Source organism: Cetorhinus maximus, chromosome 3 (genome assembly GCF_964194155.1).
Source record: "Cetorhinus maximus chromosome 3, sCetMax3.hap1.1, whole genome shotgun sequence".
In the NCBI taxonomy this organism is placed as follows: domain Eukaryota; kingdom Metazoa; phylum Chordata; class Chondrichthyes; order Lamniformes; family Cetorhinidae; genus Cetorhinus; species Cetorhinus maximus.
In genome coordinates this window covers 56,030,736-56,047,089 of record NC_135881.1, presented here as the reverse complement: position 1 = coordinate 56,047,089, position 16,354 = coordinate 56,030,736, and the positions used below count along the sequence as shown (strand labels likewise).

The window sequence follows — 16,354 nt, the reverse complement described above, 5'->3', positions numbered from 1 at the left end:
GCTGATTGCTGGTAGTGGGCTGTTACCCAGCAGTTCCCGGGCACGCCCACCCGACAACCTCAAAATCCTGCTCCATGTTTGAATCCTTACAATGGCTCTAATCAAAGTCACAAATGACATCCTATGTGACTGTGACAAAGATGAATTATCCTACCCGATTCTTCTGACTTGTCTGCAGCCTTTGATTTGGTTGACTGCACCATCTTCCTCTAAAGCTCTCCACTGTTGTCCAACTGAGTGGGACCGCTTATCTATCCAATGGCAGCCAGAGAATCATTTGCAATGGCTTCTCTTCCTCCACCTACACCAATACTCTGGTGTCCCCCAAGAATCAATCCTTGACCTCCTATTTCTCATCTGTATACTGTCCTCAATGACATCATCCGAAAGCACACCATCAGTTTTCACACGAACCCTGACGACATCCAATTCTACCTCACCATCCCCTCTCTCGACTCCCCCACTGTTTCCAAATTATCAGACTGCTTATCCGACAGCCAGCGCTGGATGAGCAGAAATTTCCTCCAATTAAATATTGAAAAGACTGAAGCCATCATTTTCAGTTCTTGCTCCAAACTCCATTCCCTAGCTACCAATTCCATCCCTCTCCCTGGCACCAGTCTGAGACTAAGCCAGTTTATTCGCAACCTTGGTGTCACATTTGATCCCGTGATGAGCTTGTGACTTTACCTTTGTCCCATTATTAAGGCTGTTTATTTCCACCTCTGTAACATCGCCCGACTTCCCCTGCCTCAGCTCAACTGCTGATGAAACCCTCATCCATGCCTTCACTGCCGGTAGGCTCAACTATTCCAATGCACTCCTGGCTGGTCTCCCACAGTCTACCTCTGTAAACTCAAAGATCATTCAAAACTCTAATGCTCGTGTTTTAACTGGCAATAGGTCCCATTCCCCTAACACCTCTGCGCTTACTGACCTACATTGGGTCTAGTTCAAGCTATGTCTTGATTTTAAAATTTCCATCCTTGTTTTCAAATCACTCTATAGCCTCACCCCTCCTTTTCTCTGTAATCTCTTCCAGCCCCACAATCCTGCTGACATGTCTGCACTCCTCTAATGCTGGTGTCTTGTGCATCCTCAGTTAGAATTGATCCACCATTGGTGGCCATACCTTCAGCTGCCTAGGTCCCAAGCTCTGGAATATCCTCCCTCTAATAAGACATCACTTAAAACCTCCCTCTTTGACCAAGCTTTTGGTCAACTGACCTAATATATCTTGATGTGGCTCAATGTCATACTCTGTTTTATAATGCTCCTGTGAAGCATCTTGGGATGTTTCATTACATTAAAGGCACTATCTAAATATAAGTTGTTGTTGTAATAACAGATTTCATGTCTGTAACCTATGAATCCTATAATTCACTGTAATTAAACACTAAATCTATCAAAAGTATTATAAACACAGTAAATCCTGGAAGATAAAAAAAATTCTATTACATTCCAAGAGAATTAACAATCCTATTAATTAAGACTTTCAATTACTATCTGATAATAATGCATTTTTGTTTCCATAGGACAACCTGTGAAGCCTGAACCCATTGATACAAATTTACAGCGTAAGTCAACATTTCTTTCAAATTTCTTATTTTGCTCAGGATCATATTAAAGCTATTTGTTAGCAACTGAAACAAAATAGTCAGGGTTAAGCTGCATACATGATGATGAGTATTTCTAGAACACAGCCAACTGACAACAACAAATGCTCATATAGAACCTCTTCTACGATCTATTATGAGGTTTGTAGTTCAGTCAGATTGAAGAGCTTTCCACATGTGTGGAAGTGATGCCACAATCTCTGCTCCCTTAAATGGGAGAATTCCCAGCTCTGTGAACCCAATCTATAAATATGGCTGCTCATAGGTCGGATTTTAATTCTGGGATGGAGGTGGGGGAGGGGTGTGGTGGGCTGGATTAGAAATTGGGCCCACTGCCCCCAGAACAAGTGCAAAGGCTGCTGGGTGTGGAGGCAGGCTTGGCAGAAGGCCTGCCTCTACTCTGACTAACTTTTTTGAAAAAAAGGCTAAAACAAAAAACAACCTTCCAGTCCTCGCCCCCCTTCATACACTCCCCATGCCCCATCCATGCCAACCTATGCTACCTCATGCACCCCAGCAACCATCCCATTGCCCTTCATGCCCACTAAACCAACCCATGACCCTCCACCCACCCCCATGGCCCCTCAAATCCCCTATGCCCCCACATCCCATAACCCTTCATAGCCCCTATGCCAGCTGAGTGCCAACTCATGCCAACCCACAGTGGAGAGGCTCTCCATCATGACGAAAATCTGGGCCAGAGTTAATGTTTTGAGTCTAATATGTCTCTTCTTTAGAAGTACTTGGTGCTATTCTATATGTCTATTATAACATTGGATTCATAGGATCATAGGGCTGGGGTTACCACTGATCAGAAACTGATTTGGACCAGCCAAGTGAATACAATGGCTACAAGAGCAGATCAGAGGCTGGAAATTCTGCAGTGAATAACTCACCTCCTGGATCCTGTTATGACGTGGCAGGTGATGTGTGCCAGGTGGACCAAATCCACAAGGGAAACTTAGCCATGCTGTCACAATGGTTTTGCAATTTGTATTTATTACAAGAAGTCTTGTGCACTGAATTCAGTAGTAATGAGCCCACTAACACCTTTAGAGATTTTAAAAATTAAATTAAAACATTTATTAACAAAAAATATTTCAAGCACATACATAAGATTACAGTTAACATAACAATTCCCAAAATTTCTAATTAACCTGACTCCCAGCTACACACCCTCTTTAAGGCAACAGTTCAAAATAGATTTTAATTTTGGATAGACAATCCAGCAAGTTTACCACAGCACCCACGTGACTGTGGAATTCCAAAGGCTTTTCTGCAACTTTGATTACTGGACACAGCAGACTTCTGAAAGAGTGGCTGGAGGCTTTTTCCCCAAGGCGGTTTTACATGGCCCTCTTAGCCCTTACATGGCCTCCAACATAGCCTTCCATGCTTCTTTATGTGTGTTTTTTTCTCTTTAATCTGTAAATTCCATTGCTCTATATGTCTTTGGAAATTTACTTTCCCCATACTATAAAAATCTTTCATGTTGCCAATATGGTCAGTATTTGGGAAAAGTAAACATACTGCTTGGCCTTGCTTATCTTGTTAGTTGTTAACATCTTATCACCCCCTTTGAAATCTAAACAACCCCTTCATTTATCTAAAAATGCAAATTTCCTTCACGCCCTCATCCACATTTACTCATTAGCATTTCAAATGCCTTTTAAACTAGCTTCCTTTGATAACTTCAACCTTACAGTCTATCTGACTCTGATTCAATTAAATCACACAGACAGAACCATAAACATTCACACTCATAAACTTACTTTACAATAAACCACAATAGTATTATGAAAAATATGATAGTTTCATGACAATCCCCAAAGTCTGTTCACCATCTACAGATTGGCTTGCTCAGTGCAGTGGTTGCTGTACCATTCAGCCCCACATACAAGTCTGGTGTTCCTTACATTGTGCAGGTCACATCACATCACTAGACAGGCATATAGTCATCAAACGCCAATTCTTGGATTGAGGATGCCATTAGAGTATTTTATCTTTTGCTGGCTAGATGAAGATTGTGTTGTTGAGGTCCAGTTCATTTAAAGGTATTTTATTACAATTAGAAAACCATTACTATTTAAACATCAATGGGACCAAGACAACTCCCTAGGTGGCAACACCTGTACCAATCCCCACAAATCTCAAAACTTGGTCTGCAGATGGTGTTGCAGTGATCACATCATCTGAAGCATTATAAAACTGTCTCTCACCTCATCTTTCTTCATCAGCATTGATGCATAATCACTAATTAGAATGGTATAGCCCTCTTGTTTCTATGGTACTGTCATTGACATCAACCATTCTCAATACCATTTTGGCATATCTAACTTTGCAGTAATGTCATTGTGAATCACAAATCACAAGCTACCTGCTGTGCCTCATCCACCTGGTTCCAATGGTAGAAGGTATAGCCGTCACTAGCTCCAACAGTTGATCTTCTTCAGTCAGCCTTATTGATTGGAATACACAGCTATAAAAAGAGAGAGCAAAAAGAAAAGAAATTTAGCATTTATTCAACATAAAACCGTTTAAATTGAAGGGCGCTCAACCTTGTTTGAAAAGATAGATGTTTGTAGGCAAGCAAAGAGGGCATATTGTCACCTCATGTAGAAGAAAAACATAAGCTTGGAATCTTTTCAGAACTACTCCACTTTGCCACAGTAACCTCACTGGAGATGCTTTGAAAACCCTGCCTATGTGCATGAATGGCATTTCTGACTCACTTCCAGCAGAGTGTGAGCAGCTCTGATATAACAGCTGCATTTTGTTGTAATAATAAAGGAAAGGTTAACAGTCCTCACCATTATATGACAACATTCCTACCACCTGCACATGCACAGTTAAACACACAAATCCAGAAGTCACTGTCAGAGATACCCTGCTTCTCCACAGGATGTTGCTGTCATTGCTGTAACACCCTGTGGAGAAGCAGGGTATCTCTGAGAGTGCCTTCTGGATTTCTGTGTTTAAGCACACATGTGCAGTAGTAATGTCATTTGTTATGCCGTTAAAATCTCATTTACGTCTGAATGCACTCGTCCTCATTCAGGCACTATGTCCTAAGAGGGCTTGGGAAACTATGGACTTCCATTGGATTGGTCCATGATGATACTTGGCAAAGTATTGCAGTGGTTTGCCATTGCCTTCTGCAGGCCAGGAAACTCTCCTGCTCTTTACCACATGCCATCAGGTGTATTGGAAGGATTTGCAGGCTGATCTGTTTAACTGTATTATGAACACACCATCTGTGGCCATCAAGTCTTGAAGTGGGACTTGAACCCAAAGCTTCTGGCCCAGAGGTACCCAGATGCTACCCACTGTGCCACAAGATCACCCCCAGAATGCAGGAGCCCTAAAATTTCTGACTGTTTTTAGTGCAAGACTAGTAGGTTCATGACATTACTGTGATTTTAATGCAAATTTGCATACTTATCTGAATGATTAACAGAGAATACAGAAGATGGCTGGGTGGTACGTGATAGCTCTCAGTACTACATTAATCAAGAAGAAATGTCATGGGATGATGCACGGACATTTTGCAAGAAAGGGTTTGGAGATCTTGCTATAATTAACAGTGCTTCCGAAAGATTGTTTTTGTGGAAAAAGGTAATAAAGATTTTCTTTTGGAAATACTTCTCTTTGAATTATTGGTTAACTTTATATTTGTAATGTTGTTGCGTACCTTGAAATTAACTTAAAATGTCATTGCAGATTTCGAAAAATCCTCACACTCAATATTTCATTGGTTTGCTTGTGGGTCTTGACAAAAGTGTTAAGTAAGTGAACATTCAGACAATATTTTCTGTTTTTAACCTTACATTTCACTCTATCGACTTGCAGCTTTTAGCTCTCCTCATCATTGCACCACCTTGTGTGGTACGGAGCCAAACAGACTGTAAGGCCTTGCACTCAATTCCCTGGTGTGGGCTGCATTAGGTTTTCATTGGTGTTGGGATTGGAATTTCTCTGCGGTGGTAGTAATAAAGAACTTTATCCCATTTATCCAGTAGAACCTCCATGGAAGTGGGGAAATAAAGCCATCCTGATCCAGCTCCACAATCAATCAACTCAACCACAATACTAGGGGCAGAATTGTCCCAGATTTGCACTAAGTGCGGTCCTGGGCAGGGAAAAGGATGTTTTACCCGCCGGCCGCAATGGCGGCTTTTCACACCGTATCGTCCGCTTCCCGCCTCATTAATTATGTAGCTACAGCAAACACATCATCATGCTGGTGGGCGGCCTCTGAATTGCCCACCACATCATTACCACGTTGTTTCCTCACTCTAGGTGCCATATCTAAACTGCAGCCACGTACACAGTTCTCAATGCTTGCAGCCCGGGTCTGCTCCAGGGAAGACATGGCCCTGAAAGCCAGGAAGAGTTCAGTGACCCGTCACTGGAATGCCTTTTGGAGGCCCATCATGATGTCCCCCACCCCTGCTCTGGCCACAGGAGGTCCAGCAATCTCACTGCTCCGGCTTGAGAGGCGATGACAGTGGTGGTCAGTGCCAAGGCTGCACAGAAGAGGTTGGCCTTCCAATGCAGAAGAAGGATGAATGATCTCATCCATGCTGTCAGGCTAAGGCAATTTTCTAATCACTCTAAACTCATGCTCACAAGGCCATCACACATTCACTGGCATCTCACTCACTGCCAGCTTAAGGGACATCACCACTCACTCTCTCACACACACCCTCACATCTCCATCTGGCCTCATCTCCTCTGGAGACTGCCTCCTCAGTCCACACAGCCTTGAGGCCACTTGCACAGATCAACATGTGCCCCCCACACACCTTGGGATACCCCATTTCCCCAGTACAGCCGTCGCCCTGCAAACTCTTCCCTTGCCTGGGGCCTCTTCTCCCCCTTCCCCTAATGAGCCCTAGCCCTGCAGCCATTGAAAAGCCACTCCCGCCTTATGGCTGGTCTGTTAGGTAGGGACCTGCCCATGAGCCCCCCTAAAAGTGATGTGGTTCTGCCTGTGAAGTCTGGCGCTGATGACCATGAGTGCTACCCAAAGCAAGGTAGGGAAACAAACCTTGAAATCCCAAGTGAAGCGCAGCTCACTGGGTGCACATCCTTATGTACAGTTGTGAATACATTGACGTGCCCGGATGATCCAGTGTGGGGGTGTGATTCTGGTGGGCAGGGATTATAATTATATGCAGATGTATTAAAATGACATTCCTGATATTTGGCGTGGGAATCGCATCCCGCCATTGATGGGCGGAGCAGATAATTGTGAAACTGATTTTTGGCCTTCCTGCCATATTGTCGGCTCACATCTGCCATGACGCCTGACGCCAACGAGGACAGAAAATTCTGGCCTAGGTCTCAAGATAGGAAGTTCAACTGAGTTGATATTTGTGGTGCTACAGATGGCCTAGTCTTCCAGGGCTAGGGAGGGGTTTTAACTCGGTCATTGTCACATTCCTATTGTTAGCCATCCAATGGCTAAGTTGCAAGGTCAGTGCATAAATGCACCACCTACTGGTTATGAACCACAAAGATGAGAATAGTTCTGGATTGAGTTGTGACTTATGTTGAATTATCTTCTTTTAATGTAGTTCAAATGCATAAATCTCAATAAAACCCTAATATAAACCTGGTAATCACAGGCCAATCAGACTGATGTCAACAATGAGAATGCTACTAGAGACCATTGTCAAAGGCAAAATTAATTCTTTCTTAGAGTGGGTTAATAAGGGAAGCCAGCATGGATTTATTAAAGGCAAATTGTGACCAACTAACTTAATTGAGTTCCTGGATGAAGTAACGGAGAGTTAATAAAGATAGTGCAGTAAATGTTGTATGAATAGACTTTCAAAAGACATTTGATAAAGGACCACATTACAGACTTATTCGGGAAATTGAGCACATGCTATTAAGGGGATGAGTAACTTGGGTATTTAATTAGCAAAGGGATAGGATACATGGAGGACATCACTGCATACTTCTCTCCAGGCAGAAAAGTGTCCATTCACCAAGGATTAGTATTAGGAACATTGGTTTTATTTTTATATAAACCTGGACTTGAACAAGAGGAACACAATTTCAAAGTTTGCAGATGGTGAAAAACTTGGTGACGTACTTAATAGTGAGCAGGATAGTAGCAGACTTCAGGAGGACATAGACGGAAATGGGTAGGCACATGGCAGATGTAATATATTGTGGAAAGGGCGAAATGATGCACTTTGGGAAAAACAACATTGAGAGGCAATATAATTGAGGGGTGGGGGGTGGTGTTCAAGAGCAGAGGGACATGGGTGTGCTTCCTCGCAAATCTTGAAGGTGGCAGGGCAAGTTGAAAAGGTAGTTAAGGAAGTTCATGGGATACTTGGCTTTGTAATTAGGGATATTGAGTACAAAAACAAGAACATCATGCTTAACAAACTCTGGTTAGGTTTCAATTGGAATATTGTGTACAATTCTGCAGATCAGACTTCATGAAGGATTCAAAGACTTGGGGAGAGGGTACAGAGAAGAATTGGCAGGATTTTATTTACTCTTTCTTGTGATGTGGGTGTTGCTGGCAAGCCTCGCATTTGTTGCCCAAACCTAATTACCCTTGAATTGAGTGGCTAAAGGAGTGAAGGAGTTGACTTTTACAGCAGTGGGATGGAATACATGGGGTTTCTATTTGACCTTATTTCAATGCAAGTTATTAACTCATCATCGAAAGGTGAAAGCAAGTGCAGGTTCATTTAGAAAAATGTGAATGCTTCAAAATACTGCAAAATAGAATGAGGCAATTGACTTATATTTTCAGTTCTTTTGAGATTATTGTTTTTGTAACGCTTTTCCAGGTGGATAGACAATACTCCAGTGGATTATCTCGCCTGGGCACAACATGAACCAAATTTTGCAAATAATGATGAGAACTGTGTTGCCATGTATGGGAGCCTGGGTAAGAAAATACAGCTCTGATTTTGGCCTTCACTGTATTTGCTAGGCAAGTGTTCTTTCCAGCTGCCTGATGTTGTCAGCGAGACAGCCAAGCCAAGTTCAATTACCGAACTACATCTGGGCTTCAAGCTACATTATAATATCTTTCTGCCGTACGAACAACGAGCAAGAGTCGGCCATTCAGCCCCTCGAGCCTGCTCCACCATTTAATAAGATCATGGCTGATCTGGTAGTAACCTGAAATCTCCATCCCGCCTACCCTATCACCCCCTTGCCTACCAAGAATCTATCCATCTCTGCCTTAAAAATATTCAAAGACTCTGCTTCCACCACATTTTCAGGAAGAGAGTTTCAAAGACTCACAACCCTCTGAGTGAAACAAATTCGCCTCATCTTTGTTTTAAATGGGTGACCCCTTATTTTTAAACAGTGACCCCAGTTGTAAATTCGCTCACATGAGGAAACATCCTCTTCACATCCACCCTGTCAAGGCCCCTCAGGATCTTATATGTTTCGATCAAGTCGCATCTTACGCTTCTAAAGTCCAGTGGATACAAGCCTAGTCTGTCCAACCTTTCCTCATAAGACACCCATTCCAGGTATTAGTCTGGTAAACCCTTTCTGAACTGCTTCCAACACATTTACATCCTTCTTTAAATAAGGTGTACACAGTACTGCAAATGTGATCTCGCCAATGCCCTGTATAACTGAAGAATAACCCCCATACTTTTGTATTCAATTCCCCTCACAATAAATTATAACATTCTATTAGCTTTCCTAGTTATTTGCTGTACTTGCATATTAACCTTTTGTGATTCATGGTCTAGGACACCCAGATCCCTCTGCACCTCAGAGCTTTGCAATCTCTCACCATTTAGATAATATATTTCTCTTTTATTTTTCCTGCCAAAATGGACAATTTCACATTTTCCCACATTAAACTCCATCTGCCACATCTTTGCCCACTCACTTAACCTATCGACATCTGTTTGTAACCTCCTTATGTCGTCTTTACAACTAACCTTCCGACCATCTTGGGAGGTGGGCCCTCTGGCATAGCACCCACAGAGCATGGACCAGCAGTATTGCATTAAAGGGGTGGGCAGGGCAAAGTGGGGGTGGGTGCGTAAGAAAACAGTAATTAAGGGGAAGAGGATTATCAAAGAAGGCCTTTATTAGTTGTGGCATAGAATATAAGAACTGGGAGGTTTTGCTGGAACTCTATACAATGCTAGTTAGGCTATAGCTAGAGTACTGTATGCAGTTCTGGACACTGGACTAAAGGGAAGATGTGATTGCACCTCAGAGGAGATTTAGGAGGATGTTGCCCAGGCTGAAGAATTTTAGTTATGATGAGAGATTGGATAGAAACATGGAAAATAGGAGCAGGAGTAGGCCATTTGGCCCTTCAAGCCTGCTGCACCATTCATCATGACCATGGCAGATCATCCAACTCAATAGCCTGCTCCCGCTTTCTCCCCATATCCTTTGATCCCTTTCGCCCCAAGATCTATATCTAACTCCTTCTTGAAAACATACAATGTTTTGGCCTCAACTACTTTCTGTGGTAGCGAATTCCACAGGCTCACCACTCTCTGGGTGAAGAAATTTCTCATCTCAGTCCTAAATGGTCTACCCCGTATCCTTGGACTGTGACCCCTGGTTCTGGACTCCCCCAACATCGGGAACATCCTTCCTGCATCTACCCTGTCCAGGCCTGTTAGAATTTTATAGGGTTCTATGAGAACCCCCTCATTCTTCTGAACTCCAGTGAATATAATCCTAATCGACTCAATCTCTCCTCATATGTCAGTCCCGCCATCCCAGGAATCAGTCTGGTAAAGCTTTGCTGCACTCCCTCGATAGCAAGAACATCCTTCCTTAGATAAGGAGACCAAAACTACACACAATATTCCAGGTGTGGTTTCACCAAGGCCCTGTATATTTGCAGCAAGACATCCCTGCTCCTGTACTCGAATCCTCTCGCTATTAAGGCCAACATACCATTTGCCTTCTTTACCGCCTACTGCGCCTGCATGCTTAACTTCAGCAACTGGTGTACGAGGACACCCAGGTCTCGTAGCACATTCCCCTCTCTCAATTTATAGCCATTCAGATAATAATCTGCCTTCCTGTTTTACTACCAAAGTGGATAACCTCATATTTATCCACATTATACTGCATCTGTCATGCATTTGCCCACTCACTCAGCTTGTGCAAATCACACTGAAGCATCTCGGCATCCTCCTCACAGCTCACCTTCGTACCCAGCTTTGTATCATCTGCAAATTTGGAGGTATTACATTTAGTTCCCTCATCTAAATCATTAATATATATTGTGAATAGCTGGGGTCCCAGCACCGATCCCTGCAGTACCCCACTAGTCACTGCCTGCCATTCAGAAAAAGACCCATTTATTCCTACTCTTTGTTTCCTGTGTGCAAACCAGCTTTCTATCCATCTCAGTACACTACCCCCAATCCCATATGCTTTAATTTTACACGCTAATCTCTTATGTGGGACTTTGTTGAAAGCCTTCTGAAAGTCCAAATAAACCACACCCACTGGCTCCCCCTCATCAACTCTACTAGTTATATCCTCAAAAAATTCCAGTAGATTTGTCAAGCATGATTCCCCTTTCGTAAATCCATGCTGACTCTGTCTTACTCAGCCACTGTTTTCCAAGTGCTCGGCTATTAAATCTTTTATAATGGACTCTAGAATTTTCCCTACTACCGACATCAGGCTGACTGGTCTATAATTCCCTGTTTTCTCTCTACCTCCCTTTTTAAATAGTGGGGTTACATTAGCTACCCTCCAATCTGTACGAACTATTCCAGAGTCTATAGAATCTCAGAGGATGGCCACCAATGCATCCACTATTTCTAGGGCCATTTCCTTAAGTACTCTGGGATGTAGATTATCAGGCCCTGTGGACTTTTCGGCCTTCTACCCCATCAATTTCCCCAGCACCATTTCCCGACAAATACTGATTTCTTTCAGTTCCTCCCTCTCACTAAACCCTGTATTCTCCAACATTTCTGGTATGTTATTAGTGTCCTCCTTTGTGAAGACAGAACCAAAGTATGTATTTAATTGGTCAGCCATTTCTTTGTTCCCCATTATAAGTTCCCCTGTTTCTGACTGTAAGGGACCTACATTTGTCTTCACCAATCTTTTTCTCTTCACATACCTATAGAAACTTTTATAGTCAGTTTTTATCTTCTCTGTAAGCTTACGCTCGTACTCTATTTTCCCCTTCTTAAGCAATCCCTTGGTCCTCCTTTGCTGAATTCTAAACTGCTCCCAATCCTCAAGTCTGTTTTTTTTTTTAGCAAATTTGTATGCCTCTTCCTTGGATCTAATACTATCTCTAATTTCCCTTGTAAGCCTTGGTTTGGCCACCTTTCCTGTTTTACTTTTGCGCAAACAGGAATAAACAATTGTTGCAGTTCACCCATGCGCTCTTTGAATGTTTGCCATTGCCTATCCACCGTCATCCCTTTAAGTAACGTTTCCTAATCCATCATAGCCAACTTGCGCCTCATACCATCAGAGTTTCCTTTATTGAGTTTCAGGATCCTAGTCTCAGAATCAACTACGTCACTCTCCATCTTGATGAAGAATTCTATCATATTACGGTCACTCATCCCCAAGGGGCCTCGCACAACTAGATTGCCAATTATTCCTTTCTCATTACACAATACCCAGTCTAGGATGGCCTGTTCTCTAGTTGGTTCCTCAACGTGGTGCTCCAGAAAACCATCCCGTATCCACTCCAGGAGTTCCTCCTCTACGGTATTGTTACTAATTTGATTTTCCCAATCTATGTGCAGATTAAAGTCACCCATAATTTCAGATGTTCCTTTATTGCATACATCTCTAATTTCCTGTTTAATGTCATTCCCAACATCACCATTACAGTCTGGGGGGGTCTATGTACAACCCCCACTAATGTTTTTTGCTCCTTAGTGTTTCTCCGCTCTACCCATACAGATTCCACATCATCGGAGCCAATATCTTTCCTCACTATTGCGTTAATTTCCTCTTTAACCAGCAATGCAACTCCACTGCCTTTTCCTTTTTGTCTGTCCTTCCTAAATACTGAATACCCCTGAATGTTCAGTTCCCATCCCTGGTCACTCTGCAGCCATGTCTCCGTAATCCCGACTATATCATACTTATTTACGCGGTTAATTCATCCACTTTATTGCGAATGCTCCTCGCGTTAAGGCACAAAGCCTTAAGGTTTGTCTTTTTAACCTTACTTGTCCCATCACTATTTTTCATTGAGGCCCTGTTTGATTCTTGCCGTTGATTTCTCTGCCTATCACTTTTCTTATTACCCTTTCTGTCTTTTGTTCTTATCCTTGAATCCCCCTCCTCTGACTCCTTGCTAAGGTTCCCGTCCCCTGCCATTTTAGTTTAAACCCTTCCCAACCACTGTAGCAAATGTTCCCCCTAGGACATCAGTCCCGGTCCTGCCCAGGTGTAACCCATCCAGTTTGTATTGGTCCCACCTCCCCCAGAACCGGTCCCAATGTCCCAGGAACTTCAAACCCGCCCCCTCAAACCATCTCTTCAGCCATATTTTCATCTGATATATCCTGCTATTTCTACCCTGACTAGCATGTGGCACTGGTGGTAATCCTGAGATTACTACCTTTGAGGCCCTACTCTTGAACTTACTTCCTAACTCCCTATATTCTGCTTTTAGGACCTCATCCCTTTTTTTACCTATGTCGTTTGTACCAATGTGTACCATGACCACTGGCTGTTCACACTCCCCCTTCAGAATGTCCTGTATTCGCTCTGAGACATCCTTGAGCCTAGCACCAGGGAGGCAACATACATCCTGGAGTCTCGTTTGCAGCCACAGAAATGCCTGTCTATTCCCCTTACAACTGAATCCCCTACAACTATTGCATTCCCACACTTTTTACTCCTCTCCTGTGCAGCAGAGCCAACCGTGGCGCAACTAATTTGGCGGTTGCTGCTTTCCCCTGAAAGGCCATTCCCCTCAACATATTCAAAGCGGTATGTCTGTTTTGCAGGGGAATAGCCACAGGAGATTCCTGCTATTCCTACCTAGACCTCTTCCTCTGCCTGGTGGTCACCCATTTCCTTCCTGCCTGTGGACTCTTAGCCTGTGGTGTGACCATCTCTCTATACGTGCTATCCACGATACTCTCCACCTCATGGATGCTCCACAGTGAACCCAGCTGCCGCACCAGCTCCGAAATCCAGGCTTCCAGGAGCTGCAGCTGGAGACACTTCCTGCACACATGCTGGCCCCGGGCACTGGAAATGTTCCCGCATAGAGCAGGAGGAGCACATCACATCTTTGAGCTCTCCTGCCATGACTTACCCCTTTAAATTAAATTAAACCTTTTGTAAGATACTTAATATCAAATAATATCAATTACTCAATATCAAATAGGCTGGGGTTGTTTTCTTTGGAACAGAGGGGAGGGGAGATCTAGTTGAAGATTATAAAAGTGTGAGGAGTCTAGGTGGAGTGGATAGGAAGGCTCTGTTATCCTTGTTGAGGGGTCCACAACATGGGGGCATAGATTTAGGGTGAGAGGTTAGATGGGATTCGAAGAGATGGTGGTGGGTGGTGAAGGTCTGGAACTCACCGTTTGATAGGTTGGTAGAGGCAGAAGGCCTCATAACATTTAATAAGAACTTGATATGCAATGGAAGCCATGACATACAAGGCTATGGACCAAGAGCTGGTAAGTGGAATTAGGCTGGATGGGTACTTGTTGCCCAGAGGGGCCAAATGGCCTCCTTCCATGCAGTAAATTTGTATGATTCTATGATTCAAAGATTGCCAGAGGATTCTCAACAAGGAACAGAGTGAGGATTGAAAGTCATCCTGAAGGCAAATATGAGCTTCATAAATAGAGGTGTTGAGTATAAAAGCAGGAAAATTATGCTGAACATTTATAAGTTCAGGTTAGGTCACAACTAGGGTAACGTGTTCAATTCTGATCACCATACTTTAAGAACATAGGAAACATGAGAAATAGGAGCAGGAATAGACCATATAGCCCCCTGAGCCTGCTCTGCCATTCAGTACAATCATGGGCTTAACTCCACTTTCCCGCCCACTTCCCATGTCCCTTGATTCCCCGAGAGTTCAAAATCTGCCTATCTCAGCTTTAAACATAAGAATATAAAGAAGGTGAGGGTCCTTAAGAGGGTGCAGAGGAGATTTGTCACAGAATTTCCAGGGATGAGGGACTCTAAGGTTAGGTTTGAGAAGCTGAGGTTGTTCTCTTTAGATTGTAGAAGTAGATTGAGAGGAGATTTGATACTGGTTTACAAGATTATAACAGACTTAGGTAAATAGAGAAAGATAAACTGCTTCCATTAGCTGATGGCACAAGGACTAGGGGACACAGATTTAAGGTTTTGGGCAAGAGATGCAGGTGGGTTGGAAACTTTTTTTTTAAACACAGCAAGTGGTAAAGACCTGGAACTTGCTGCCGACAAGCATGGTAGGTGCGAAGATGATCGATGATTTCAAAAAGAAATTGGATGGGCACTTGAGGGAAATAAACTTGCAGGCTGCGGGGATAGAGCAGAGGATTGGGATTGACTGGATTGCTCTACAGACATTTGGCATGGACTTAATGGGCTGAATGGCCTTCTTCTGTGCTATAATGGCTCTATGACTCTATGAAAGGAGATATATAAATGAAAGCACAAGCATATGACTTGTGACCCATCGAATCGTTGAACAAAAAACAATTGGTATATGGCCTTCATGACCATGTGTGGGAGTATAATTTAAATATATATTAACATACTTCACTTTCGTATGCCAGTTCAAGAATGTTACTAAATTAAATCTAAAATGCAAATTTGTTCATGAAAGTATACTTTGATTTTCAGAATAATTTGTATCTTTATTTTTTTCATTTCCCAAGGATTCTGGAATGACATTAACTGTGGTCATCCATTCCCTTTTATATGTGAAAGAAGTAACAGTTCAATTAATACAACATATGCTCCTACAGAAGCACCAGGTCCAGGAGGATGTACTCAAGACTGGATCCCATTTGGATCAAAGGTATTTGTTTTGGAATCTGTAAAGGTTTAAAAAGTCATTCAGCATATTGCTGTCGTAATAGTGTAAGCTGCACTTTCTACAACAGCTTGAGAAGGTGGCTTGCCACCACCTTGAGAAAACAAGCAGGGATAGGCATTAAATCCCGGCCTTGCTGGTGATGCCCATATCCCAAGTGTCAATGAAAAGTACAAAGTCGTAAAGCTACAGAAATACAGGTGTTGAGGAAGGAATGGAAGGAGTGCCTGCTAAGTCTTCAGTGCAGTTTTCAAGGACTCGGATTCTCTGAGACTCCATTTACAGAGAACATGAGAATTGTGAGATTTAATGTGTTAGTCTATGTACCAGGTCACATCTGGATGTCCCTACGATTTGAAGATAAATGAGAGGGAAAAGCAAGTTATGCTGCTGGCCAGTTTGATGATATAATCAGATTCCCCATGTTCGTCAGGTGAGTTCTGTCCTCAGCATTTCCATCAGACATGGACGGCTGGATTTTCTAGTGGGCTTCGGGACCCTGACATTGGGACCAAATGGGCCTCCTGAGCCCCTACTTATTGGGAGCCAGACCAGCAGAGGAATCTTCCTGGTGGGCAGCCTCTTGTTTGACCTCTTCTGGACTTGCTGTCTGATTAAGGATGGCAGACAGGCCAGATTCCTGGTCAGCCATGTGATGGAAAGAAATTGGAGCCTCTACTGTCACTAGCCATGGCTCCAGGTGTATAAAAAGTGTAAGTTACTA

At 43.1% G+C, this 16,354-nt stretch overlaps 1 protein-coding gene across 1 annotated transcript in view; it reads left to right on the top strand.

The window, feature by feature from the left end:
* mrc1a (mannose receptor, C type 1a) overlaps positions 1-16,354 on the top strand; it is a 206,245-nt gene that overhangs the window by 156,404 nt on the left and 33,487 nt on the right. Inside the window, exons 16-20 of the mRNA XM_078538411.1 lie at positions 1,536-1,577; positions 5,074-5,231; positions 5,337-5,401; positions 8,435-8,535; positions 15,473-15,615. Coding sequence (XP_078394537.1) covers positions 1,536-1,577; positions 5,074-5,231; positions 5,337-5,401; positions 8,435-8,535; positions 15,473-15,615 — 509 coding nt within the window. The remainder of the gene's footprint in view (positions 1-1,535; positions 1,578-5,073; positions 5,232-5,336; positions 5,402-8,434; positions 8,536-15,472; positions 15,616-16,354) is intronic.